This window comes from Manis pentadactyla, chromosome 9 (genome assembly GCF_030020395.1).
Source record: "Manis pentadactyla isolate mManPen7 chromosome 9, mManPen7.hap1, whole genome shotgun sequence".
Taxonomy (NCBI): Eukaryota; Metazoa; Chordata; class Mammalia; order Pholidota; family Manidae; genus Manis; species Manis pentadactyla.
In genome coordinates, this window is record NC_080027.1 from 18,554,634 (window position 1) to 18,582,292 (window position 27,659).

Below are 27,659 nucleotides of genomic sequence, written 5' to 3' on the forward strand. Positions count from 1 at the left end.
AATACTGATGTCTGTAACTTACTCTGAAATGCACCAAAATATAGTGTGGATCGGTGGGTGGATTGATGGATGGTAAATGAAGAGCTTAGATTATACATACGTGATAAAGCAAATATAACAAATGATGAGCAATACTGGAATCTAAGTATCGAGTATCAGGACTTCACTATACATTATTTTCAACATTTCTATAGGATGGAAATCTTTCAGAGAACATTTGGCAAAAACCACATAACTTGTTTGATTGCCACACACCTGTGAAGTGTGCCACATCGGAATTACACAGGATCTAACTTCAGGTCCTTTGGCCTTTGTCCTAGCAGTTTGAGCTCTCACCCCAGTCTCTTCTCAGAGGGCCTCTTCCTTTTCTTCCTTTCTCTCTCCACAACTAAAACTTCTGGTTCACATTCATTTGAACATTGAGCGTGTTATAAATAATGAGTGTCTGGAATGCCAGCAATCCAGATTCTCAGGATTTTCCGAGGTCAGAAATGGTTAGGACAACTTGGCTTTGTTGAAAATTTTCCTCAGGGCCTCCTTCACCTCCCTGTTCCTCAGGCTATAGATGAGGGGGTTCAGCATGGGGATCACTGCTGTGTAGAGCACAGACACCACACGATCCTCTTGTGAAGACTGGCCCGTGTTATCTCGCAGGTACATGAAGATGAGGGAGCCGAAGAACAAAGCAACAGCCACGAGGTGGGAGGCACAGGTGGAGAAGGTCTTGGCCCGGCCCCCGACTGAGGGGATCCTCATGATGGCCACGATGATAAACAGGTAGGACACCAGGATCACCACCACACAGGCAGGGATGACAAAAATGGCAAACACAATGATCACCACCTCCTGGGGGTAGCTGTCCCCACAGGTCAGCTTTAACAAAGGAGGGAGGTCACAGAAAATGAAGTTGATCTCATTGTCCCCACAGAAGGACAGACTGAAGGCAGTGACCGTCCGCACCAACGCACTGCAGAAACCAGCAACATAAGCCCCGGCCGCCAAGCCCCAGCAGGCCTTCTGCGTCATGATGGTGACGTAAAGCAGGGGTCGGCACACGGCCACGTAGCGGTCATAGGCCATGAGGGCCAGGAGGTAGCAGTCAATGGCACCAAAGAAGGTGAAGAAGAAGAACTGGGCTGCACAGCGTGCGTAGGGTAAAGCTGCCCCGTGCTCCCACAGCACGGCCAGCATCTGAGGGACGGTGACAGATGAGTACCAGATGTCCGTGAAAGACAGGTGACGCAGAAGGAAGTACATCGGGGTGTGGAGCCGGCCATCAACAGAGATCAGGACAGTCATGCTCACGTTCCCTAACAAGGTGATGAGATAGATAAACAGAAACAGGAGGAAGAGAGGGACTGCCTGCGCAGGACAGCCTGTGAAGGCGATGAGGAGGAACTCTGTCACTAAGGTCAGGTTCTTCTCTGCCATGTAGCCAGAGGTATCTGAGAGGGTGAGGAGAAGCAAGTTAGGATGCTCTAAAAGACAGCTAAACTGTCTTTCTAGCTACACTTGTTGAAAATGTGCTATGGACAAAATATGCCAGGTGCTGTGTACAGCTTCTGAAATAACTGGTCTCAACTCCTACGTTCAAGGAAGTCCTGTGACACAGAGTCATCTGAGTGTGTCAGGAACACTGATACAGATAAACATTTTCAGATCAGAAGCGCACAGTCTCCCACCTTTATTGCTAACTAGCTATGTGAGCCCCTGCAAGTCAGATAACCACCTTAACCCCAAGGTCCCTATCGCCCCAATCAGGGAGGATCCATGGGGTCTTGCCTGCAGCAGGAAGACCCTCCTCAGGATTCTGCCTCTTTTTCTGTATGATGACCGCAACACCTCCCTCATTTCTCCCTTATTTCAGCCTTTGCCTGGCTCAAGACAGCAGCCGTGTACCAAAATCCCTCCTGGCCTTCATACCTGCTTCTTGACAATTCATCCTCCTCACTGTGGCCAGAGTGATATTTCTAAGACATTAATTTGACCATGTCTGATCTTCCTGTTTAAAGTCCTGCCGTGGAACCCCATCAAGGACAGGATATCACGAAGACCCCTCAGCATGCGGGCAAATACCCTCCATGAGATCTCCCCTACTTACTCATAAGTGCTTAAGTGATTCTTTTTAGGTCTCATAAAATGCTTTAAAACAAAAGTTTAAGAACTCATTAAGATCGATCAATGCTCACAAAGGTAATAAGCCAGGCTTGAGTGTACCCTCCCATTTTCAACCTAACACTGTGCTTACTTAACCAAAAACTGCTGTCTTAATCAGAGCCCCTTAGTTTACCAAATATAGATTTTGTAAGAACTGATATTGTCCTAATAGTAGAAATGCCTAGATAGGAACTACTCTAAGTGATTAATACATTAACTCATTTAATCCCCACATCCACTTTAGAAGGTAGAAACTTTTATTATCCTCATTTTAAAGATGAGGAAACTGAGACAGAGATAAGTAACATGCCCAAGATTGCATGGCTAGCAAAAGTGGGACTATCATTAGGAACAAAACTGCACACAGAAGCACTATTTCTCTGATAACAGGCTTCCACATGCCTCACTCCTACAGACTGAGAGGACCCAGAAAACGTCTGTCTTTAAGGAGACAAGCTTGAATCCCAGCACTGCAGTCTATTCACCTCTGAGGCTGATGGAAACTTTGTGCTAATGGATAGAAAGTCCTTTGGCAGAGCTGCAGTACAGCAGGATAAATAAGATATCAGATCATCTTTAAAGTGTTGATTTTGGCAGCTAGTCCAGTGTTGGACTGACATATTGGGGGAAATGATAAATAAAAGAAACTGGATCTCATGATCTGAACTGTGCATAAACCAAGAGAATCTGTTTTCTTACCTGAATTCCACTCCACCTTTCCCTGGCCGTTCCTCTTCTCTCTTTGTCCCCTAGTTTTCCTTTGTCTCTAAAAGGTCATTTCTTTTCCACTGCCTGGAGAAGCATCCTAAGTGTGGCGGAGAGAGATCACTGCACTGGGTGGAGGGAGGCCTAGGTGGCTCCTGTCCTCCTGTACCTGCTCAGTTATGACCATGAACAAGTTACTTAATCTCTTGGGATTTCATCATCCTTCCTCCTCTCCAACATCCCCTCGCACACAGAAGAAGTGGTGACTCAACGTGGGGACACTAATGTCATAGCTGTCTGAAAACAGTCCCTGTGCCATGTCATCCTCAAGTCCCTTGCCATCAGCTTGTCAAGCTCTTTCTTCTCTCTCTTGCCTAAATCTGTTTCCACGATCTGGTAAATCTAGTTAAGATATATTCCTCACCCTGGTTTTTGCTCAGTTGCAGGCTGGGGTAGTAATTGCAGAACAGCCTCTTCCTAAGGCTTCCTGGCTCCAGCACAAATCCCTTCTGGAGAAGACACTAATTGTTGCTACAAAAGCTCTGAAGTCCCCAGCCGATGGCTGAAGTGGTCTCTAAGGAAAGGCAATTATTGCTCATCTGGCTTCTTAGCAAGGCACCTGAGCCCAACCACAGCTCCTAAAGCCCCTGAGTGGGGTCTAGGCGCTCTGCGCTCCAGTTCTGCCTGGTCCCTGGAGGAGTGACATGTCTCTGGCTTATTTTCTCTAGTCACAACAATGTCAAAAGTGGTGCCCATTGCCACATCACCGTGGAACATGTCCTGGAGGAAGGGTGCTTTGCAAACACAAGCTTTGGTCCACATTATCCGGGAGGAAACACTGGAGACTTTACACAGAGACCTCAACGAGACACACTGTGTCTTTTTAAGTTTGCCCTCCCTGCCTTCAAATGTTTCATTAAGTCTCTCCTTTTCCTTTTTTAACTTTTATAGAAAACAAAAGCCCGGGATGTTGCCCAGAGGAGAAATTGGCAAGTTCTTGCTGGCATAGCCTTTACACCTCTCTGCATCTTTGACATTGTGGTGGTTTTTATAGCCCCAAATTCACAGGCATTTTGTTAAGTCACTGAATTTCAACATGTCTCTATTCAGAAAAGGAAATAAGGAAAATGGAGCACACCAGAAAAACCGTTCTCTTCAACAATTATGAGAACCAAGAGAAAATGAAACCATATAGTTCATTGATTTATCACTGTGCTAAGATTCTAAACAAAGAGCAAGAGATACAGAATGAAAGAAACCCTTCCAAAAGGAGAAACACAATGCCTATCTAGAAGGAATGTGCAACTTAATAGGTAAGATGATTACCCACCCTTCAAAATAACAAGTACTAAATTCTTCAGACAAGTGTCCCAAAGGTGCTCTAGGGATGTAGTATAAGGCAAGACTACTTCCAGGTGGGATACATCATGGAGGGCTTCCCAGAGGAGGTGATAGACAGGGTGGACATCAGGGAGGGGACGTGATGAGCAAAACTCTTCAGAAGAGATCAGTGTGACTACTCCTGGGCAGTGAGTGAGACTCTGGTAGGCAAGACCAGGACTAAGGTGAGGTAAGTAAGGCACTTGCCTTGGGTACAAAAATTAAGGTTTTGCCAAAAATGTTAGTCAACGATGCAAATAATAATGTAATATTATAAATGTTAAAAATCTATGATGAACAAAATACGAAACTTCAAACACAGACAGCGCCAGCATCACTGATTTTCTTCTCTTCTGTCTGTCATAGGGCTTCACAGAGCACCGGTACTAGGAAATACGGGGGAAACGGGAAGGCTGCCCGGAGGCACCTCCAGGGGGCAGGCTTAACGAGTGCCTTTCAGTCATCTAGCGATATCCATGTCTTTCCTGTTGACCCCCTCCTTAGGAAAAGAAAACATAGGGAAGTCAACTTAAGATCTAACACTTGCCGAGTATCCTTAACCACTCCGAAGCACTCTCTTCATCTGTCTTTACTAGAGCCCTGCGGCCTGAGAGGTAAGAGGACTCCTCGTTTGTACTGATGAGGAGAGGGCAAAAGGGGCCCGAGGTCGCATAGTTACTTGGTGGGTGGGCTGGAAATCTTGTCTGTCCTGTGCACACTGGCTGCTAATGGACTCTGTCCCGCCCCCAGCCCCTCCTGCCCAAGAGGACATTTTTTTGTGACCACATGCACACACAGGCACACCAGAGCTCATTGGATGAAGAGGTGAGTCCTCTGGGCTATGTTGTCTTAACAAATTATCATAAAATCACAGCGACTTTACACAGTAAGTTTGCTTTTGCCCAAGACAAATCCAGCATGAGCTAGGTAGTTCTCTTCCATCTCGTAGACCTCACATTTAGAATAAGTGGCCTTCAAGATTGCTGGTGCTGAGAAAGAGCAGGGAAAGATCATGTAGGACATCACTAAGGACCAGGCCTGGAAGTGGTCTGCCTCACTCCACCCACATCCCAGAGACCTGAATCCACTCATGTGGGTTCAACATAACTTCAAGGGGTGCTAGAAAATGTGCATGATCACAAGGATATTTTTGCAAATGTTTGGGCTAAAATCTCTGCCACGCCGCCATTCTTCATGCAGTATAAACTTTAGTATCACCCCACACACACACCTTGGCAAAATGTCCAAGGACACTCAAGGACTGACAACTGCATTGACATGGCTCCATTTTCCTGCTTCCACTAAAGCGTCCTTTATTCTGGGGCCGACTTCCCATCTTCCCATGACCACTCGCCCTTCCAGTACCACATCACACCGAGCAAGCAGCATGACTTTTTCTCTTTTTCCTTCCTTCTCTAAAGTAAAATTAATAATGTTTGTTTGGGTAACAGACTTATAATAAAGAAATTGAAGAAAACTGAAGAGTTCATAGTATTGCACAAATTAGAATTGAATAACTGATGTCATTGGGCTCTAAATTCCCCAGCAACTTCCCATCACAAGGAATTTGTCACTGGCTGCTCCTCACTGTCACCTTAAGCCTGCCTGTTACCATACGAACCCATCTCTTTCTTTGTCGAGATAATCGTATTTATATCTCTCTTCCCCAGTTCCCTAGTCTTTCAAATTCCAACTCACTCCACTGGGAGAAGACTCAAAATTCTTTGCATATTGTTATACATCACAATCTAAATCTTTAATATCCAAATGCCTTCCATTTAGATGATATATTAGAGGTTCTTAATTTCATAATCAAAATGTCCTTTAAGGCATTTTCCTCAGCAAAGAGGAATTTCTCTCTTTAATAGAAGAAAATTGGGTCAAACCCCAGCTAACATTTAATTTTCTTGTTTTTAGATTTAACATAACAAGAAAGGATTCAGTGCTCAAAGACATCTAGGAAATGGGGTTATGTGAAGTTAAACTAATTGTCTTTACTAAAGGATTTCTTGGAGACTTCAGTAAGACAATATACTTTACAAATTTCCAAAATGAAGTATATATTATGCAGCAATTCTCAAAAGTACTCAGCCATGGAACATTGACTTAGCTACTGTGGTGTGATAAACACCCACAAATTTAGTGGCACATGGTAAGCATTTATTCTCACACTCATAGGTCTATGGGTCAGCCAGGATTTGGTTTATCCAGGCAGGGCTTCACTAGCTCGAACAAGCTCAGGCTTGGCTCCTGACTTGTTTCATGTGTCTCTCATTAGTGCACAGTCAAAGCTACCCAGGACGTTCCTCCAACAACAGCAGAAGTACAAGTGGGAAAGCCCCATTATAAAAGCACATTTCAAGTGTTTGCTTACATCAAGTCTGCTAAAGTCCATCAGCCAAAGAAAGTCACATGGTCAAAGAAAGTCCTTGGAGCAGAGGAGTATATTTTACAGTGGGAGAGGACTAGTGAGAATGTTTTCCAAACAATAATCTATTCTTCCTTGTTGTCCATAAATACTCATATCCTATTCCCCCCAATCACATGTAAGATACACTCACCACCACCTCCCAACAATTTCAAAAAGCTACATCATTGGGATCAGTCTAGGAATTTATTATCTCTATCAGGTCCACATGCAGCTCCCCTTGGTCTAGAGAACTAAGAACTAAAAAGATGAGTTATCTGTCAGCCCCACAAATACCCAGACTACATTGAATAACCAAAATGAACACAGCCATCAGAGAGGGGGAAGAATGGCAGCCACATGAAAGTTACTGATCCATAGCAATTCTGAAATCCTACTGGGCAAATATTGCCATGTCCTCCTACTCTGAGGGAGGAAATGTGCCTTGTCAGGCCATGAGTCTTCTCCGTGGTGGGGAGTGTGCCTCGTGGCCCTTAGAAAATACTGTGACTATTAGATCTTTTCATACTCTCAAGTACCTTAATCCTAAATGTAGATGACTTCTATTTAGCCTTTTCTCTTCCAATTAGGATTCTCTAATCCCTTAGAGTTAACCAGAAGAAAGACATTATAAGTATTGGTCAAGAATATGAATTCTGATATCAGATTGGCTGTGTTTGAATTCTTGCTCCTAATTTTCTAGCAGTGTGATCTCAGGAAATAGGCATAATCTCACTGTTCTTCAATTTCCTCATCTGTAAATTGGGAACATTACCAACCTCTTAAAGTAATGGAAGAAATTAAATGAAAGAGAAATAAGCGAGAGTAGGTACATTTAGTCTTCAGTAAGGTAGCCTGATCTTCACCATCAGAAGGGTGTTTCCCAAACCACTTTCCATATTCAACCATTCTTCCTACTTCCTATCTGAATATTTACACATTCAATGACATTGTAGAGTTCACACCGACTGGTTACTTTAAGATAGCAGTAAAACTTTCTAGCTGGGTCTTAATGAATGTACAAACCACTAATAATAATGGCTATGACTTCAAAAATAACCAACATACCTGAGTGCCCACTATGTGCCAGGCACCATGCCAAGCACTTTCCATGTAACTTCTCCCTTAAAATTATAAGGCACTCAAGCAAAATGTAATATTTATGATCATATAAGGAGATATCCTCATAGATGATAAAGTATTTTTTCTTTGGATGGTAGTTCTTATAAATCCATTATGCAATTGTCATCTCTTCATCTCCTTATCCCATTTTGCTCTTCTCTAGCTTGATATTAATGTTACTGCTGATGTCAACCTTCCCTGTTGTTGCTGTTGCATTAATTTTTTATGTATTTTTTAATTGAAATATAGTTGATATATAATTGGTTCCAGGTGTACAACATAGCAATTCAACAGTTATCTACATCATTAAATGCTCACCCCAAAAAGTGCAGTACTCTCTGTCAATATAGAAAGATGCCATTACATAATTTCATTCCAAATCTTTATCAATATTTGTCCCCATTAAAAGACAGAATTTCTTTGTTGATATCCTGTCTTTGTCTTTCACTGCTTTTCCTAGAGGCAGGCTTCTTGGGAAACTCCTTACTGGAAGATTCTTTACCTCTGGGGCCTGTTTCCATCCCTTGTGTGCTGCAAAGACCTGCAAATGATAAAGAGAGGCCAGATGATTAGTGAACGGAGGAGTCTTTTGATGAGCATTTTGCAGAGCTGAGAAGATAATTAGTACAAGTTGGCTTTATTAAGAGCTTGTCTTGGGGCCTCCTTCACTTCCTGGTTCCTCAGCCTATAAAATAAGAAAGTTCAACCTGGGGATCATTTCTGTATAGAACATGGTCACAGCTTTTTCACCATCCAGGGACTTGCCTAAAGTGTTGCATACATAGATAAATGCTGAGTCACAAAGGTCAACACAACTGTAGTTAAATATGAGGCAAAGGTAGGGCAGTTTTTTGCCTGGCAACCTGATTTGCAGATGCTTAGAGAGCCTTTTTGATTAACAGGTAAGGGAACAGGATCACAGCTAATCCAGTCAGAATTATATGGAGAGCAAAGCATGTATAGTAGCAGAAAGCACATAGAGAGAAATCACATATAGCAGCAACTGCTAAAGGAAGCTACCCTTCAAGGTCAGTGCCAGCAGCAATGGGAATTCACAGAAGAGGAATTCGATAGATGAGGGCCACAGAAGGAGAGAGAGAAGGTGAAATGTGTAGATAAGATTACATTTGTCAAACCCTCTAAGTATAAAGTCTCAGCTTCTGCCAGACATCTTGGGAGTCACGATGGTCACATAAAGCAGAGGTTGACAATGGCCACAAAATTACCATAAACACTTCTGAAAATCTAACTAATATTTCTCAAGATGAGACCCTAACTTCAGTCAAGTAATATTTTGAGATTTTTAAGCACTGACTATCCACCACTGCCAACTATTCCCACAACCCAATACCCTGTGGTCCTTATAGCCCTTGTTTTTACCTCCATGATTTAGGAAGCAATGATTACCCATCATTCACTTTTCCTTTGGGCTTGAAACATCCTGGGCTAAGGGAACCAGTTGAATTTCTAAATAGATATTTGTAATGCATTTTTTAAAAGTAATAGTCTTGACCACTGAAGATTTTAATTGCAAAAGAGACTATGTTGAAAAATAAAAGATTTTCCTTGAAATTCCCCCAAATGGATCTTTTCATACAAAAAGCAATCCTGGAAAACAGGTAGCAGAAAGTATACTATGAACCTAAAATTCACGCTATGATAGAGTCATTTTCTTACTTAAAAGGAAAAAAGATGTTATCAGCAAGCAATCAGAGGGTATTCCAAACAGATTATAGATGTTGCTAAGAAGGAGTCAGTGGCCCAATTCACCCCAAACCCGAGAAGAGTCATAGAGGGGTTAAGTATGTGATATAAGTTCTTATCTTATTTTGTATAAATATCCAGAAGGGAGGACATCTGTGCCCCACTTCCTAGGGTGGTGACAAGACTTCTAGAGATTCTCTGTATCCAATATGGAAGCAGAGCAACACACCAGCAATGGCTGATGGAGGTATCTAGGCAGAGGAACCAAGAACAGCTTCACAGAATCCTGACATCTCAGTATAAAAAATTGATGAGAGAGCTGGGAAACCAAAGGAGACTTAGGGCCATACGAAGAGAACATCGAGTCTGTCTTTCAAGAAAGAAGCCACGGCTTGAACATGGATAGCAATGGATACAAGCATATGGCAATGAGAACCAGAGAGCACTAGCTACCTCTGCACAGAGGACAATGAGAACAGAGGAAATTAGCTGGATTGAATGTCCGACTCCCGATGCCAGGACGATACACACATTCCCTAGGAATGTAGATCACTCCCAGGGAATAAAGAGGAGAGAGAATTTTGAATGGATTTTTTCAATTCTGAATGGGCCATGTTTAAAACTGAAAGTGATTCAGTTGCCTTAGATTGGAAAGGATTCTTTTTTTTTTTTTTTTGGCCTTCGGTGGAAAAAATATTGAGTTCAGTTAAAATGAATTTTTAAGAAGTTATTTTTGTTGCACACCTGTATTGAGACTATAAATTAGAAAACTATTACAGCTAACAGAATAGAAAGCAAAAATGCCAGCAGGGGAGACAAAAGTCAAGAAAAAAACCTTGAGGCACAAAAGAGAAATGTCTGTTTAATAAAAGTTCAAGAAGAATATACAGGAAGCATAATACAATTGAAGAAATAATAGAAGGAAATTTCCTTGACCTTAAAAAAAAATCTTAAACCTTCAGCTCCAAAGAGCTCATGAAGATCCTGATACCAATATTGGAAATAAGACATACTTATAGACTCAAGAATAGAATGACTATAATACACATTCCTGAAAGAGAACAATAAAACAACAAGAACAAATGATCTGTAAGAGAACAAGAAATAGACTACCATCAAATTTTTATCCACTGTACTGAACAACAGAAGCCAAAGGAAAGAAAATGTCTATAAACTTGAGAGAATATGACTTTGAATATAGAATTCAATTCTCAGCCAAACTATCATTTAAATGTTAATTAATCACGTAAGACACATACTCTGACTACAATGTAAGACACTCTGAAATTAACAAAGGCCAAAAAGAAGATCAACCATTTTGAGACATTGAAATAGCTTACTCTGTTACACTTGAGGTAAAATGGAACCTATCCTGAAATTTCGAGCTATTTAGAAATACTGACACTGACAAGTATATATTAAAACCTGTAATTGTAGCAATAATGGCAAAGGAGAAGAACTAGACTTGCAAATGTATTTGTTAGATGATATGGACAGCTAAATAAATGAAACATGTTGTAAGCATATATTACAGTGTACACACACTTGAAGCTAGAAAGAAGGGGGAGGGGAAGATAAAACAATGATATAAAAGACAAATTTTTTAATGGACCTGGTAAATAAAACCAGTATCTTTGAAATGCAATACAATGGAAATGCATGCAATGGAAAACATATTGCCAGTTGATTGGGTAAAAAAGAAACAAAATAAATAAACAAGTGTCATTAGGACTGAGAAATGAGAAAAACACAGCTTGTTAGGCAATTTTAAATTATAAAGAAGAGCAGTTCATATATAACACATTAACAAAAAATTAAATATGACCTGGAGGTACATATATCAATATGGATAAACCTCAAAATCATTATGTTGAACAAATTACTAGAGATTTGAACATTATGAACACTATGGCACCATAGATGTGAAGTTTTAAAATAAACACAAATAAACTGTGGGTGATTAAGGAGGCATGAGTATGTAGTAAAAACATAAAAGCATGTGTGGGAATATTAATATCAAATTCAAGAGTATCTCTGGAGAAGAAAGAAATGAGATCAGAGATAGGCATGCAAAGATTTCTAGAGCATCAGTGCTGTTTTACCTTTTAAAATATTAAACAAACATCGCAAAATGTTAAGATTTGGCAAACCTGGAAAGTGGGTACATGTGTTAATCAGAATATTCTCTATGTTTTTCTGGGTTATTAAAATATTGCATAATAAAAATTATAAGTAAACAGCCTATATAATTTTATATTAGTACACTTGCAAATCTACATGTCTGCTTTATTTCTCAGGAAAAGATAAATTATTAAATGAATACAGAAGAAATAGAAAACCAAATACACCAATAGGGTTAAAATGCTGTCAATGCCCTACCCTTATCAAAAGCATTGGAATAGGCTTTTATGCTAATGTTCTTTTTAACTTGCAAGTAACAGATAATTCTTCTGATATTTAAATACTCTGAATACACAATAGTTATGAAAACACTAATATGAAAACCAAAATAAAAGCATACAAAATCTCACTTATCTATTCAAAATTTTGGAGTAAAAAATTAGCAAATTGACTTCATTGGCATAAACAAATAAACTTAAGATTTCATCCAAGGACAGGTCTATGTTAGAATGTCAATTGATGTGACTTATTTTTATTATATATTAAAAGAGAAAATCATATGGTCATAGTCATAGATGCCAAAAAAGCATTTGATAAAATTTAACACTTATTCTTTGCCTAAAAATATAAACAGCAAAAATAGCAAGTTTAAAAATTATGAATAGATTTCCTTATGCTGTATTTGGAAATCATCAGAACACCATAATGGATGATGAAATACTAAAGGCGTTTCCATTAACATCACAAATGGAGCAAAATAGCTGCCCCTCACAGTAATTAACGTCTTTCTGGAGGTTGTAAGCAATACAACAGATTGTAAACACTAAATAAATTGTTAAAAAATTTAATGGAAGTGAAAGTGTTATAAATTATAGATTATGTTTTGCCAATGTAGAAAACCAGAAAACCAACTGAAAAATCATCACAACCTAATAAAATATTTCAGTGCGATGCCTGTATGCAAGAAAAACATTTTTAAAAACTAATAGCTGTAACACTAAAGTCGTGCTGTCCATTATGACAGTAGCTTCACATGAAGCTATTAAGCACTTAATATGTGGCTAGCCAGAGTTAAGAGGTATTCTAATGTAAATATTGGATTTTAAGGACTTAATATGGAAAAAGAATATAAAATATTTTTTTCTTTTTTTTTCAGTTTGTTTTTTTTTTTTAGTATTTATTTTTTTTTTTTTCCAATCTTCTAAAGTATAATGAACAAGTTCTTACATGGTGAACAAATTCTTACATAGTGAATAAGTTCTTACATGGTGAACAGTGCAAGGGCAGTCATCACAGAAACTTTCGGTTTTGATCACGCATTATGAACTATAAACAATCAGGTCAAATATGAATATTCGTTTGATTTTTATACTTGATTTATATGTGGATCCCACATTTCTCCCTTTATTATTATTTTTAATAAAATGCTGAAGTGGTAGGTAGATACAAGATAAAGGTAGAAAACTTAGTTTAGTGATGTAAGAGAGCTAATGTAGATGATCAGGTGTGTGCCTGTAGACTATGTGTTAATCCAAGCTAGACAAGGGCAATAAAACATCCATGTATGCAGAAGATTTCTCTCAAAACAGGTGGGGAGAGGTTCTAAGCCTCACCTCTGTTGATCCCCAATTTCTCACCTGATGGCCCCCCTGCGACTGTGCCTGTCTTAGGTTGTTCCTCCCTTGAGGAATCTTACCCGTCTCTGGCTAACCAGTCATCTTCCGGGGCCATACAGGGAAATGTGAAGTTGGTAAGTGAGAGGGAAGCCTTATTGTTTGAAAAGGTTAGCTTTTTACTTCTTTGCATATTTATGCCCTGTGGCTTCTATGCCCAGCATTTGTCTTGAGGTATCTTTACCACTTGGAAGAATTATGATACTCGGTAAATTCGATATGAGGCACGAAGGAATATAAAATATTTTAATAATTGTTATACATTTATATGTTGAAATGATGGTATTTTAGATAGTGTTCAATAAAATATGTTGTGAAAAATGAATTTCCTCTATTTATTTATCAATGTGACCGTAAGAAAATTTTAAATTATGTCTGTGGCTCATATTATGGCTTATGTTATGTTTCTATGGAATAACAATGGATTAGACAATGCAATGAAAGAGAAATTTAATTCATACCGGTTACAAAATGACAGCTACCACTTAGGAGCCAACTTAATAAGAAATACAACATCCTATATAAAGAAAATTATAAAAACCAATAGAAGAAATTGTATAAATAGGAAAAAATTACTATATTGTTAGACAGGAAAACTCAATAATGTAAAAATGTCACTTCTCATGAATCTATTTTTTTAATGCAAGTCCAATCCAATGCGCTTTTTGCTCATGGTGCTTGGTTGTGTCATGATTGCACTGACGACTCTAATCAGGGCTTCTCTTTAGCATCCATTTGCAATGTGATTGTAGGTGCCACACTTAAAGAGATTTTCCCCACTCTTGGAATATTTGCCTGTTTTATGATTTTTGTATGATAGCATGCAGCTGAAGGGGTGACATTCTACAGAAGGCTCAGCCTCCACAGACCTTGCACACTTCTGCTCTGATTCTTGGATCCTGCCACTGCCACATGGACAAACTTGAGACATCATGCAGTGGAAAATCCACTTGTCCCAGCCTACAGCTGCTTACAGCCAGCCAACCCCAAGTACGTGAACACCTAACCAAGCTATAACCTGATCCAGACTTGACCACAGACACATGAGCTTCCCCAGCTAAAATCAGAAACACTATTTAACTGACCCATAGACTCAAGAGCAGTAACAAAAGCTTATTGCTTTAAGCCAATGAGTTATTGCAACAGTAGGACCGATAAAACATTACAAGTTGGTCTTAAGGTTTAATCTAGAATTTTGGTTACATAAGAAATGCAAAGACGTTTCTGAAAAAGACTGAGGTATTTTGCCCTAACAGATATCAAAATAAAATCCAAAAGCTTCAGAAATTAAAGAAATTAAGTTAAATACGATGGTAGGGTTAAAACATATCTGTGAAAGAAGAACAGAGAATATATTGAAAACAAACTCAAGTAAATGTGGAATATGATATACAAATGAAGTGTCAAATTAATGGGTAAAGAAACCAATAAATAGTATCTGGACAATTCACATACCACATCAAAAAGTAAATTTTACATGGAGCAAAATTACCTATTTTTCTTATTTACAAAATTATGAGAGAATATTTTTATAAACTTTGAGCAGAGAAAGACAGCAGTGAACCTTGTACCTGGCCCAGGTGCTGGAGAAGCTTTGGGGGTGACCTGACAGGACCTGAAGGGTCAGGAGTCTGGGCTTGGACCTGTGGCAACCCAGTGACCCAGCAGGTAAGTGACAAGGTCTGAGAATAGTCTGTCTCTCTCCAAACCCCTGGGGCTCTGCACCAGTTTCAGAACCTAAAAGGAATGTAACATCTACTTCATACACTTCCTTCTTCCAAACTCATGCAAAATGTCTCTTGTGGCCCACACTGAACCAAAACTATGCAAGGAAATTGTGGGAAACAGGGGTCCACCTGATCTAACTGACCTGGGACAAATCCACCAGCGATTCTACTTATTCCCATTTATCTCACCATGAGCACAAAGCTGCTTATGCTCAAAGATGTTTGTTCCAACATTATTTGACTTTGGAAGGAATTAGGGGAATAGATAGAAAAATAAGAGTATCTCTGGACAATGGACCTCTTTGCAGCTGTTTAATGAGAAGAAAACATACCTGTAATTAGTGAGTTGCAAGGATACCATAATGTAAAATAAAAGAGCAAGTTGCAGAAAATGATATAAAATACAATACAACTTTTGTTTAAATATAAATAGATGTTTGATGAGTATGAAAATAATTATGCAAAAGCAACATTGGTTATCTCTCTGGGTGTGGGAGGCAGAGGGACAAGGAGGGAGACTCTCTCCCCTTTTTACACACACACACACACACACACATATATAATCCTTTAATTTTATCACAATAAAAATGTATTCATTTTGCAGTAAGAAACCCAAAAAAGTCTTTAAAGGAATAAGACTAAATACCTAAAAACATAAATCACAGGAATTGATAAAATGCTAACAAAAATATTTGAGAATCCTAGGCTCTATACTCGATCATTTAATCAGATCTCATCTATTAGGAGAGAACTATCTCTACAGGAGAGAAGTCAGTAACTATCAGTAGTAGTAGGATTACTACCATTAACAGTTTAGCCCAAAAGGGCTTTTTGTTGACCCACCATCTCTGCCTGTTGCATTCAAGTGGAAAGACATAAAAGAAGCAATTTTTAGATATAGAGAAATCTGGACAGTGTTTTATAATTTTCTTGTTCTGAATAGGCAGTAGAATCCCCATGTCAATCTTAAAATCCCAGGAGGTATATAACTCTTTAAATGTTGAATATTTAGGAGAAGGGGTTTGTCTGAAGATGTGTGACAGAGGGACCTGAGGGGAGTTTTCCCTGAAGCATTGCTCACTTGGGTGCCTGCAGAAAACAAACATATTTTAATCTCTCCTTGGCACTGCTAACAATACCTGGCCTCTTCAGTCAACAAACACTCATTTACTGTCTACTAAGTGTCAGTCAGTGTACTGGAAGCAAGGTTCACATGGACCCTGTCCAAGGTCCCCTGGGAAGAAAGAGACCTTAATAAGTAGTTTGTGTATTTCAAAAGAGAGTGAGGAAGTGCAGAGAAGTCTATTTGGAGAATCAGATAAAAGGTCAATAATGTGTGCAAAATTTACTTGAGGGTCCTGGACATGGGAGAGACTACTGCCAACACAGTCCTTCACAAAAACAATTAAAGAGTCAGGAGGTAACAGTAAATGATCAGGATAGTTGTAAATGGAATCCTTGGAAGAAACAAAGATGAAACAAAGACTTTCTTCTCTCATTCCATAGTCAGAGCCTGTGTTAGGTGCCAGGACCTGTGATAAATGTGTCTAACCCAGAACAGTGCATTCGTTCACCCATCATTTATTTCACAAATATTTATCAGGAACTTACTGTATGCCAGGGACTGTTTTGGGCACTGAGGACACAGCAGGATGCTGCCCTCATGACCTCGTGTAATTGTGAGGTGATGGAAAATAAACCACAAAAGGACAACATATGATGTCAAATGGTGACAAGGGCTGTGCAAAAAAAGCAAGTTAGGAAAGTTGTTTGCAACTTTAAATAGGACCATCATGGGAGGCCCCATCAGAAGGTGACATCTGAGCAAAGATTTGAAGGAATCAAGGGAACAAGCTATACAGGCATCTCAAGGAGGCATTCTAGTAGAGGCAACAGCAAGTGCAAAGGTCCTGAGGTGAGATCATCCCTGGTGTGTTCAAGAGTCTGCAAGGAATTCAGAGTCTGACCGAAGAAACAGCATACAAAAAGAAACTATTTTATAATTTAATGTGACAAATGATGATGCTAGGTATTTTTGCTAATTAATAAAGGGAAGCATAGCAGAATTCTGACTTCAGAGAGAATGTTTGATATTACCAGAAGCACTTGGGCGGCAAGGTCAATATTAAACTGAACCATTGTGCACATGACAAGTGAACAAAATTGTTTTGGCAGCATTGGGCTGGGTGTGGACCGGATGAACCTGATCAGCTTCCTCACCTGAAACCGACTTCACCTTTCCCTAAATGGGCTCTTCTCTTCCTTGTTCATTGTTGTTTCTTGGCTCACAAACTTCTGCTCTTCCGCTGATTGTAATCTCAGACTGACAGTGAAGAAAAACAGGCATAGATGGGGCAGCCACACCTGGGTCCTCATCCACATCCCCTGCACATCCCCACCAGCATCCTTGCCTGGCTGTGTGATCCTGCATAAATCTCTTAACCTCGCTTAGCTTCCACTTGGTCATCTGTTTTTTTATACCCACTCCAACAAAAGTCGTATGAGAACTGTATCATGTATCATGACTAAGATACATAATTGTATCATGACTAAGCCACTGGCAGACAAGAAGCTGGAAGGATCCTCATTTCATGATTATCTTTTCTTTCCCTGTCATTTCCATAAACTCATACATGTCCATCCTTCCAAGCACATGCAGGGCGGGGAAATATCTACCTCCTGTGGGCTCCTGGCTCCAGTGCAAGACTCCACTAGCATGTTCTGCCTGACACCATTACATCCAATCAATGGCTGACCTGGGTCCCCACTGATATTGGGCTTCCTTACATTCACGTTGCACCTTTAATGTGGGAATAGAAAAGGTTTCTCTTCCGTCCCCATTTCTAAGAGCATGTGCCCTGCTGGGCCATCACTAACAATAGTTGACAGAGCCTGAATTCTAGTTCTGACTTGTCCCAGGAGGGGTCACCCATCTTCCAGGGTCCAGTTTCCTCTGTTGTGCATCATAAGCTCTGCCTCCGTCAGCTGTGACCAGGGAGAAAGACGTTCGGTAAATACAGGGCTCCCCCCTGTGATTTACCCAGAGACCATAAAATGGGAACCTATTCACCTACAGAGAGACAAGGCCATTGTAGCCACCAGTTTGCCCTTCTGGGGTCAGGGCTTTATCAAGTTTCTCCATTTAATCGTGAACACAAGAGAAACCCTAGGGGAAAATAAGGAGGACGAGTGTGCAGCCTGGAGAAGCAATTGGCACAGCCTGCAGGTTGGCATGACCTTAGCCGGCTATCTGCAGCTGAGAAATGGTGGCAATTATTCTTAGCATCTGATGCCCAAGCATTTTTTATGAGTCTCAAAATGTCCGGGAAAGAAAAAGGAAAGGAACAAGGTCAGAAAGAAATTCCTTTGATAAAGGTTAGACCAGGGAGGGGACAGGTGGGAGCCACCTGCACATTCAGTTATTTTGTTATTTTTCACTGTGGAAGATGCTCTGGAAACCAGGGCTGAAACTTACACACAGAGACACACATACAGATGCACAAACAGGTTACCGTGAGATGTAGGTCATATATGCAGTCGATAATTTCCACACCAGGTTAGAAATCCAGGGGAGATGATTTCCAAGGATGTGACATTTAAGCTGAATGCTGACACTTAAAAGGGCAAACTCGCTATTCTCCTTGCCCTGCCTTATTTTACTCCGTAGGAATTAGCACCTTTAAAGTAACATGACATTTACTTATTATATTTATTGTCTGTCCTCCTCACCCCTATATAAACCCTAATCAAGGCTGCTCCTTTACTTCTCCCCACTGTATCCCTTCTACAAGAGAAAAATTGTTAAGCTCTCACGTTTGCAGGGTACCTTTGACCTTTCAGAGCGATGTCCCATCTATTTTACCCTGAGAAGAGCTCTGCTAAGAACAGAGATGATGTGAGTCTCCCCACTCTGCAGAAGCAGTAACTCAGGCGCAAGGCAGTGGGGGTGGTTAGAAGGCTGCTCAAGGTCATTCACCCAACACCAGCACCCTTAAAGACATGTCATTGGAATCTCTCCTGGCATATAGGAAACACAAACTACAGAAATTACTATTTCATCTTTCTTATATTTTTCAGAAAAAAGGTATTAAATTATCTTCTTAGTACTACCAGCTGGCACTGTCGATATTTTTCTGACTCCTTTGCCTTTCCTGCCTCCTTCCAGTGCCAGAAAATAAAACGACCCTTCACTTTGGTGTCCTAGCTTTCAGAGACCCAGGGAAGTCTTTTTTCCAACTACCAGAGGGTAGCGCAGGCAGCTTCACTAATGCAAGGCTTCTGCCTCTTCCTGGCTCCTGAAACAATTTGAATAGCATGTATTCACTGACCCCATCTGAGCCTAACCATCTTTACAACCCATTATTTGAATGATACTCTTTCTATGTATCATGACATAAAACACATTCAAGCAAAATAGAATATTTCTAGAGGAAGGTGAATTTTCTCAAAGAAGTCAGGACATTTTTGCTTATTATGTCTACTTATTACTGGTGACTGATGGCAATAATGGCATGTTAGCACATCTCACAGTTACGAAGAGAGTTAGAATAACTTCTAGGAGTTTTCCTCAAGACTCCTTCATTTTCTTGTTTCTCCAGGATATAAATTAATGGTTCCACATAGGCTCAGGAGGCTCTCCATGAAAAGACTCCTGGCTGGCTGCCTACACAAGGGGATCTGTTACAGGTTTAGGCAGGGAGAATAGGATTTGTTAAAGATGTTTCGATTCCTCCAAGTCATCGCCATTATAATTATTAATTTATTTATCTAGACATCTGTAGTTTTGGCTATATGGACTCTGTTTTTCCTCACATGGGATGGCTGGACAAAAATTTGCTTCTATTTTGTGGCTGTCTACCAAAGGATGCCAGGAGGAACTAATACTTTGAGATCCTGATATTTAGCCAACAAGACCCCTAATGCCTCCGTTTCTGTAGGCACATGGTCTGAGTCCCTGGTGATAACAGGTGACAGTCCACAATTCCTTTGCCAGCTCATACTCAGGAATGTCCGCGTCTCGTCCCAGCATGGGGAAGTGCCCACTGTCCCCTTCATTGTCTCGGATGACAACACATTCTTTCTCAAGGTTTTGCAGTTTACTCCTGACACTCCTGATTTTTGTACTAGTTAAGATATTTGGAAACAAGTATCAGAAACCAGCTCACATGAATAAAAGATGCTTAAGGAAGGATTTATTGCAAGGACTGAGGGGATTCTCACATAATCCATCAGCAAGGATGCAGCCAGACTCAGGGAGCACATGTCCTGGAGAGCTCTCGGAAACCCAGACTTCATTGCTCCTCTCTGCTTCTCTCTAACCATCAGCTCCACGTTACCCTACCTCTGAAAAGTTGCTGCCTTTGCAACTCAGTCCACATGCAGAATATGGCCAGCCACGGCTCCCAGTCATACATACTACAGGTCTAGCGCCTTCGAACGGTTGGTCTTTTATAGTTGCAATATCAAATTCTTGCAGTGGGGTCCCAAAACAGCTCACCTTGAGTCAGGGGGCCTCCCCTGTTCTAGTGGACTTGTCCATGGAGGTGGGACCTCCTTGGTTATTAAGCACTCATGTCTCTCCTTTGGGTCACAGTGTACCCATTGCTGGGAGTTAGAGGAGAAAGCATTCGAGAGCTTCATTATGAACCTTGGCAATCTGCCCAAAGGCATGTGATGCAGCAAGGACTCTTTACGCAACTGTGTAATAGACATGATTTTGGCCCCATGACATGAGCTACTTCTCTTAAAACCGTCCCTATGAAAAACATCTAAGCCGCAGCAGACCTCGGCAGCCATGCTCATATCCCATGACCCAAGCCCCATCTGAATATTCTGTGCACAATGCTTCCCTTAGCAACAGTGCGTCTGGCCAGATGACCCACACTATTTCTCCAGGAAATTTTACCAAGAAATACATATCTGATGGTTACTTTCATGGTGAGAACTTCATCATGTATATTTGAGGGCTGGTGGCCACGTTGAGTCCTTAGAGAGGAAGTTGATTGAAAGGAAACCCGGAAATCCAGACTGAGGCAGAGATGAGTCAGACCACAGCACCCCTGAGACATGGGGATGAAGCTTTGGTTCCCGGTAGCTTCCGGAGTCCAGGGCCCGTGAGGTCTAACTGCAGTTTGGCCCATGTCCATGAAATTGCCTGTTTGGTCTTTACCATAAAATCTCCCAGTTTCCTGGAACTACCTTGAGTAGCGTTCCATCTGCCACAACTAATAATCCACCACTAAGAGAGCCCGAGAGGGTGTCAGATGGGGAGTGAGGACTGAAGGCAGGAGGATCTCTAATTAGCCATCTAGCTGAAGGACTCCGAAGAGCATCAGTCCCTACACTTACCTACTCGTATCTTCTGTTTTCAGAACATGAAGCTCTCACAGTCCTTTGAAACACCTCCAACCTGTTTTCCAAGCCTTATCAAGACCTGGTGGTGAGAGGCTACTGGACATCGAAACTGCAGTACCCAGATTTTCCTGGGCAAGAAAACAAGTCATCACATAGCAGAACTTTCAAGCCCGACTTGTAGCCTTAAGCAGATACTTCTCCAACCATTACATAATCTCCTTTCTATCTTCCTTCCTTTCAACCATTATTTTTGTTACCAGAGAATAAGGATCCAAGAATGGGCAACAGGGATCCCACCCCTGTCCTGGTAGAGTTTATATTCCAGTTGTGGTCATAGACAGTAATTAAATATTAAATAATCATTGAAAAATGTGAAATTTCACTTGTGTCAAAGGAGAGATCTACATAGCTAAGAGAGAGTAAGAGGCTCATGTGACTCCATCAGGGAAGTCCTGGGAGGCTTCCTGAAGAAGTGAGCTGAGATCCAAATGTCAGTGAGAGCAGTCCTGGTAAGAAGGTGTGTAGAAGCAGCAGAATGGATGACCTGGGCAGCGCTGGACTGGGATTGGCCAGGATCATGTATCTGAGAGACTGGAAGGAACCAGTGTGACCAGGGCTTTGCTAAGGGAAGCAATGGTGCAAAGTGAACATAGAGTAGTTGATGGTTGGGGCCACCTTAGGTACAGTCTTACAAGCCATGTTCAGGGTTCCATCTTCACCCTAAGAGCAACTGAACCATATACTCCAGATCATCAGGTGGGCTCACAGGTTACTGGAGAAAAATGCATAGTTATCCTGTAGGGAAGTTCAACTTTTCCCTATTCTCCAGCACCCTGAGTCCTCCTATTTCTCATGGGCTGATAGTTTCACAGGCCCTTTGCAACTGAAACTGTAAGGCACTGACTCTACATAGAGTGCTCTGCCATCCAGGAAACTGACCAAAAATTATCAAATACATATTAGATATACATACACTTCAAATATGCAAATATATATGCAATATATATTGATAGATAGTTGTTACATATACATTACATTTCATTGTATCTATATAGACAGATGACAGCTATGGATGATAGATAGATACAGAGTGAGAGGGATGGACAGACAGAAAAAGATGAGAGAATTACAGAGAGAGAGAGACAGAGGAAGGAAGTATAGATTATTTTCTTTGTCTCCAAAATATCTGAAACTGTAAGGCTATTACAATATTGTTCCACTTGTTAAATGCATTATAAAATACCTGTTTAAGCCATATGGTCATGAGTAAAATATCTTTAATGTCGCAGAGGAATGGATGTATTTTTTAATTAATATCGAAAGATCTCACTGACCAAGAACACTGGTCTGGATTAGGGAAAGACTGTATAACAGCATGTAATGTGAACTAATTGCTAACAAAGTAGTTCTGAAGAACGTTTCAGCGAGTGAATGTAAAGACGGCCCCACACTATGTGGCAACCGATGCCATGAGATCCCAGGCAGTTTTGCATGCGCATCGGTGTTCTTCCCTCTGTAAGGCCCTGCGGACATGACCTTGACTTTTCCTTGAATTTCCCAAAACCGATTTACCCCAGTGGTAAATTAGAATAGGACAGCAATAAATGTTTTGTTTTTGAGAAATAAACTGGTGTCCCTTCCAACGATCACATCAATTCCTTGTAAAGAAAACTGGCCAAAATCCTACAAAATAATGAAAAGCCTCTCTTAAGCATTATCTTCTTGATTAGGCCATTAATTTGCTGTCCTGTAAATGCCCGTAGTATTTTTTCCTTAACGATAGGGGCAATGTCATTCTGAAACAGTTGCCTGAGGTAGACTGGATCTGCCCTGAATCAGACCCTAAGACAGGTGTGAGAACAAGTGGTTTTCTTGGGAGGTGTTTTTGGGAAGTGAAGGTAGGGAAGTGGGGAATAAGATCGAGGAGGGAAGGAAGTGAGAACAGGGCATGTTAATAAGCAGCCTCCTGATACTGTGAACTCAGGCTCAGACCCGCAGGGCCCCCTGGGGGACAGCCTGGAGCACACCTCAGAGGTGGCCTATCTCCGTGATTTCCCCCAAGTAGTCCTGTCTGTCCTTGCTTTTTGCTTGAGGACTGCCCTCAGGACCTTACTTCCCAGCCTGCCAAGCTAGAGGGCAAATCTTCAGAAAAAGAGTGGCCAGTATCTACAGTCAGAATCTCATAGGTGATTTGTGCGGGAACCATTAGAGCCGAGGAGGTAAGTAAGATAGGAGAGGGACTCTGGTGGCATCTGCCATGTGGCTCTACACAGCTGCGGAGCCCACCAAGGTGGGGCCAAGACTTCATGGGAGATGGAGGCTAGGCAGGGGGCTGACTTCTCCGAAAGAATCCCTTCTTAACATTCTGCAGAAAGGATGGTCAGGAGCCCCAGTGAGGTAATCCTTCGGGCACAGGTGCCATCTCTCCTTGACTGAGCATTCAGCCAATATCCCAATAATGGTTAAAAAGATGCAATGAGGTCATGCTGGATTGGAAAAGCAGTAACAATTCCCATCCCTTTTAGAATCTCTCAGCTTCATCATAGAACAAAAAATCCATCACATTGATTTTTGTTGCTAAGCCCAAACACTCCACCTTATTAGTGAATGATTCAGCCTGCAGAAGGCCTTGTGTAGCCAGACCACTGGGCTGAGAATAGGCTTCATACTCTTAATTTTCCTTTTTGCACACAGAGTTTCAGTCCAAAACTGCTTTCCATTCTCCCTTCCCTCTCTCTCTCCCGCTCTCTCTCTCTTTTTCTCTATCAGTGTCCCTCTCTCTCTCCACTTCAAATATTTTGTCTCTTTCTGTCCTCTTCAGACTTGCTTATGTGACTTCCTCACCCTCTGTTATTATCAGCAATGAATATTTATTGCCATAAAATGAATGATAGGTTGCACGTAGCAGACTAATACTAGAGACCCTCTTCCTTCTGTCAAATCCTAATTCTTCTTCCATCCCATCTGCTCTTCTCATATGCTGAGTCATATTCTAGTGATATAGTGATACTATTAATAATCCTTCACCTTTTTACAGCTCAGGAAATCAAAGAGCCAAGGTTAGAAAAGTTTTAAAGGGTCATCTAGTCCAGAAACAGTGCTACTCTATCTAGATAATTCCCCTCTTAGCTGAGGAGTTGCAAAGGGCTGAGTCACAAGAGAAATCCAGCCAACACAAATGTTTTGCTTGGTACACATGGAATTTTAGAAGTCAAGAAAATTCCCATTTTAAAAAATTCAATTTCAAACCTTGAAAAAAAGAAAAGAGCATCTTGTTGTAGCATTTGGTCACACTTGGTTAGAGCGGAAGGCAGTTACTCCTCTAGACAGAACAGGGCTTCTCCCATCATTCCCCACACCTCCCTGTTGAATTACTGTTGCCCATATTGTTCAGTTGCTTAGCTCCTGATGCTTGAATCTTCTATGACAATCCCCAAGAATCCCACAAGTGTATGCTTGAGCACCTGTAGGGAAAAGGCACCCCCATCTCCAAAGAGAACCCATTCTCTCTTGGAGCAGTTCATTTCAGAGCTCTTCCTTAAACTCTAAAAACCTAAGCATCTACCATTACCCCTAGGGTATCTCCTTCACAGTACACGAAGGAAGAAATACTCCACTGAGTTTTCTCCAAAGTCAGCATCCCCCATTCCTTGTCGAAGGTGGTTTCTAGTTCCTTCACCATCTTGGTTTTTATTTTCTGGACAAGATCCACTCTGTGTTGATCCCTTTGTAAATATAAAATCCAGAGAGGAAGGTTTCCCTCCTGATGGAGTCAGCTCGTCCCTTTATCATCCAGAATTTAATTCATGTACTAATGAAAGGAGTGTTTGCTAAACACTTACAGATGCCCAGTGCTGTGCTGTGCACTGGCATCACACCAGCAGGCATGGGAGGCTCAGTGGCTGCCTTCTGGAAGCTCACGTGCTAGCGGGAAGACAGCGTTCCTCAGCCATCTCCCCAAGAAAGGTAACTTACACAGTGATGTACACAAAATAAGTCACAGATTAATCCAAGAGTTTCAACATAAGAAGAAAATGAAATTTTAATAAATCTAAAGAAAAACATGGGTGAATAATTTATCTTAAAGAAGCTTAGCTCTTCACAATAAGAGAACTCAAAGCTACAAAAGGGAAAAAATGGATAAATCTAACTACATCAAATTTTAACATTTTTGGAGGCTGAAAGCACCATAAACAAACTCAAAAAGACAAACTTGGGAAAATATTTGCAACACAAATGTCAGACAAAGGACTGATTCCCCCACTATACAAATTACTCTTACAAATCAATCGACAAAGCACATAAAAAATTCACAAAAGAAGTATAAATGATGCAAACCAGTGAGACAATTCTGAAACTCATTGATAATGAAAGAAATACAAATTAAAATAATGAGATATTTTCCAAGTACATATTGGCCATGATATTTTTAAATGATACTCTCTAGTGCCTTTAGTGTGTAGAGAAGCTGGTGTTCTTGTTCATTGTGCGTTGAAACTGCCCTTCCACAGGGAATACAGCGATTAGCTCATTTTAAATCCTCTGATTCTGTAGTTTAATTGTTCCTATCCTTAGTTTTTTCATCCAAACAATTCCCCATCCCATCATAGCTTCCAAAACTAGCTCACACCTGCATCTTCCCAGATCCTCATACCAACACTCTTGATTCTACTCAATCTATAATTTCCAGGACTCAGGACCACTGTTTTCCTGGCCTAGAGGATTTCCACAAAGCTTGTCTTGGTCTTTTTTAGATATCCTTTTTTAGATATGGTGTGGTTTACTCCATAATGTCCCTGCAAGGCTCCTAAACAAGATGTCTTCCTGTCCAGATTCCCTTATCTATAGGATATGATGATTCTAACCTGAAAAGAAATGCAGACACCTGGAGCTTCTGATGAAGCTGAGTCACATCAGAACCAAGACAGTTGTGTTGAGGCCTGGGGTAGCTCCATGCATTGTAAAGAAATAGAAACAAGACACTAATTCACTGACCACATCATCCACATTTGTTGAGAAAAATATCTCTTTTCAACAAAGACCAGTTGTGTCCACATGGCTATGAGATAAACTCCACTAGATCTAGGTCTCCCTAGCATGTTTCGCTCACACCCTTTATCCAGGGCTTCACTCTAATGCCCTGACAGCCTCACAAGCTACAAATAGAAGAGGTTTACTCTATGTCATTTGTATTATGAGAGCTATATTCATGCTGCTGACAGTATTTCAAATTGTCTTTCACTCTCCTGCAGGTATGGATTTTCCCTCCTTGAGGAGCATCCCCCCCTGAATGTAGCTCTGGGAGGAGGGGGTTCCCCACCTGGGGCAAGTTCTTTCTGAATTTGAGGAGCCCAAATAAAGGCAAAGGCAAAAAGTTATGGGGAAAGGGGTTACTACATTTATTCTCACAGGGCTCACAGACAGCCTGGTACCCAAGGCTTGAATGCATTTCCCAGGCCAGCTACAGGGTCTGCTCCCCAGCACAAGTTTAACCCTTTAGGCAGCAGGCTTCAGTCTCTCCTCACTCCCCCACCTCCAAGCTCCCTGTTCCCGTGCTTGGGCTTAATTTTCCAGGAGCTCCTTCACTCCAAGGCTTCCTCCCCACTCTCCCGGAAGTGCACCAATCTCCCTGCTCCCGTGCTCTTGGAGGAACTCTGTGGGCAGGTCTCTGGTGACTGGCAGGTGCCTGACCAATTACGTAGCAGGAACACAGGGAGAGGAGTGAATGGGTGTTTTCTCTCTACCCCTCCCCTGGGCAGGTGCTCCTGTGACTGACCAGCGGCTCTGTCACTGGTAAGTATCTGATAAATGCACAGATAGGTGCTATCAAGGCCAGGCAGGAATCCTGGCTTAGAAAGTTCCATTTTCCTCATACCCAGATAAACACCACCTTCTCAATAGCAACTTTAAGGCGCAGTTGCTGTTTAGCGACAGTACCTGGGACCATCCCAGGTTTAATTTGCTCTGTTGATAAAAAGGTGCCAATAGAAGGGGAATAAGGGGCATTACAATTAGCACACATAATGTAGGGGGGGGCGCAGGGTAGGCAGTACAGCACAGAGAAGACAAGTAATGACTCTATAGCATCTTACTACGCTGATGGACAGTGACTGTAATAGGGTATGTGGTGGGGACTTAATAATGGGGGGATCTATTAACCACAATATTGCCCATGTGATTTTATATTAATGATACCAAATTTTTTAATTAATTTAAAAAATAAGGTGCCAACAATATATGAGAAGGAAGAAGGGTGGGCCTGACAATAAGTTGAGAGTCCTTTCCTGTCAATCATGTGATTTTTTAATA

General features: G+C 41.1%; 1 protein-coding gene across 3 annotated transcripts; it reads right to left on the minus strand.

The window, feature by feature from the left end:
- Positions 1 to 208: 208 nt before the first annotated feature.
- On the minus strand, positions 209 to 26,305 carry LOC118909764 (olfactory receptor 9Q1-like). Of its 3 annotated transcripts, XM_057507056.1 has the most exons (5): positions 26,216 to 26,305; positions 18,810 to 18,986; positions 18,472 to 18,673; positions 8,090 to 8,312; positions 209 to 1,445 (listed from the first exon to the last, which is right to left on the minus strand). In XM_057507056.1, exons 4-5 carry the CDS (start codon positions 8,130 to 8,132, stop codon positions 496 to 498), a joined length of 993 nt encoding a protein of 330 aa, XP_057363039.1. In that variant the 5' UTR covers positions 8,133 to 8,312; positions 18,472 to 18,673; positions 18,810 to 18,986; positions 26,216 to 26,305; the 3' UTR covers positions 209 to 495. The 3 variants fall into 3 exon arrangements, with proteins under 3 accessions (XP_057363039.1, XP_057363040.1, XP_036736401.2); XM_057507057.1 differs by lacking the exon at positions 26,216 to 26,305 and having other exon boundaries at positions 18,810 to 19,126; XM_036880506.2 differs by lacking the exons at positions 18,472 to 18,673; positions 18,810 to 18,986; positions 26,216 to 26,305 and adding an exon at positions 16,608 to 16,845.
- Positions 26,306 to 27,659: the final 1,354 nt, after the last annotated feature.

Bases quoted from the DNA above. Each gene is read 5' to 3' on its own strand.
- LOC118909764 (XM_057507056.1), bottom strand. From the start codon at position 8,132: ATGGCATCTTTCTATATTGACAGAGAGTACTGCACTTTTTGGG. The intron at 1,446-8,089 runs GTGAGCATTTAA...TCACCCTCTCAG, and splicing joins AGAGTACTGCACTTTTTGGG to ATACCTCTGGCTACATGGCA.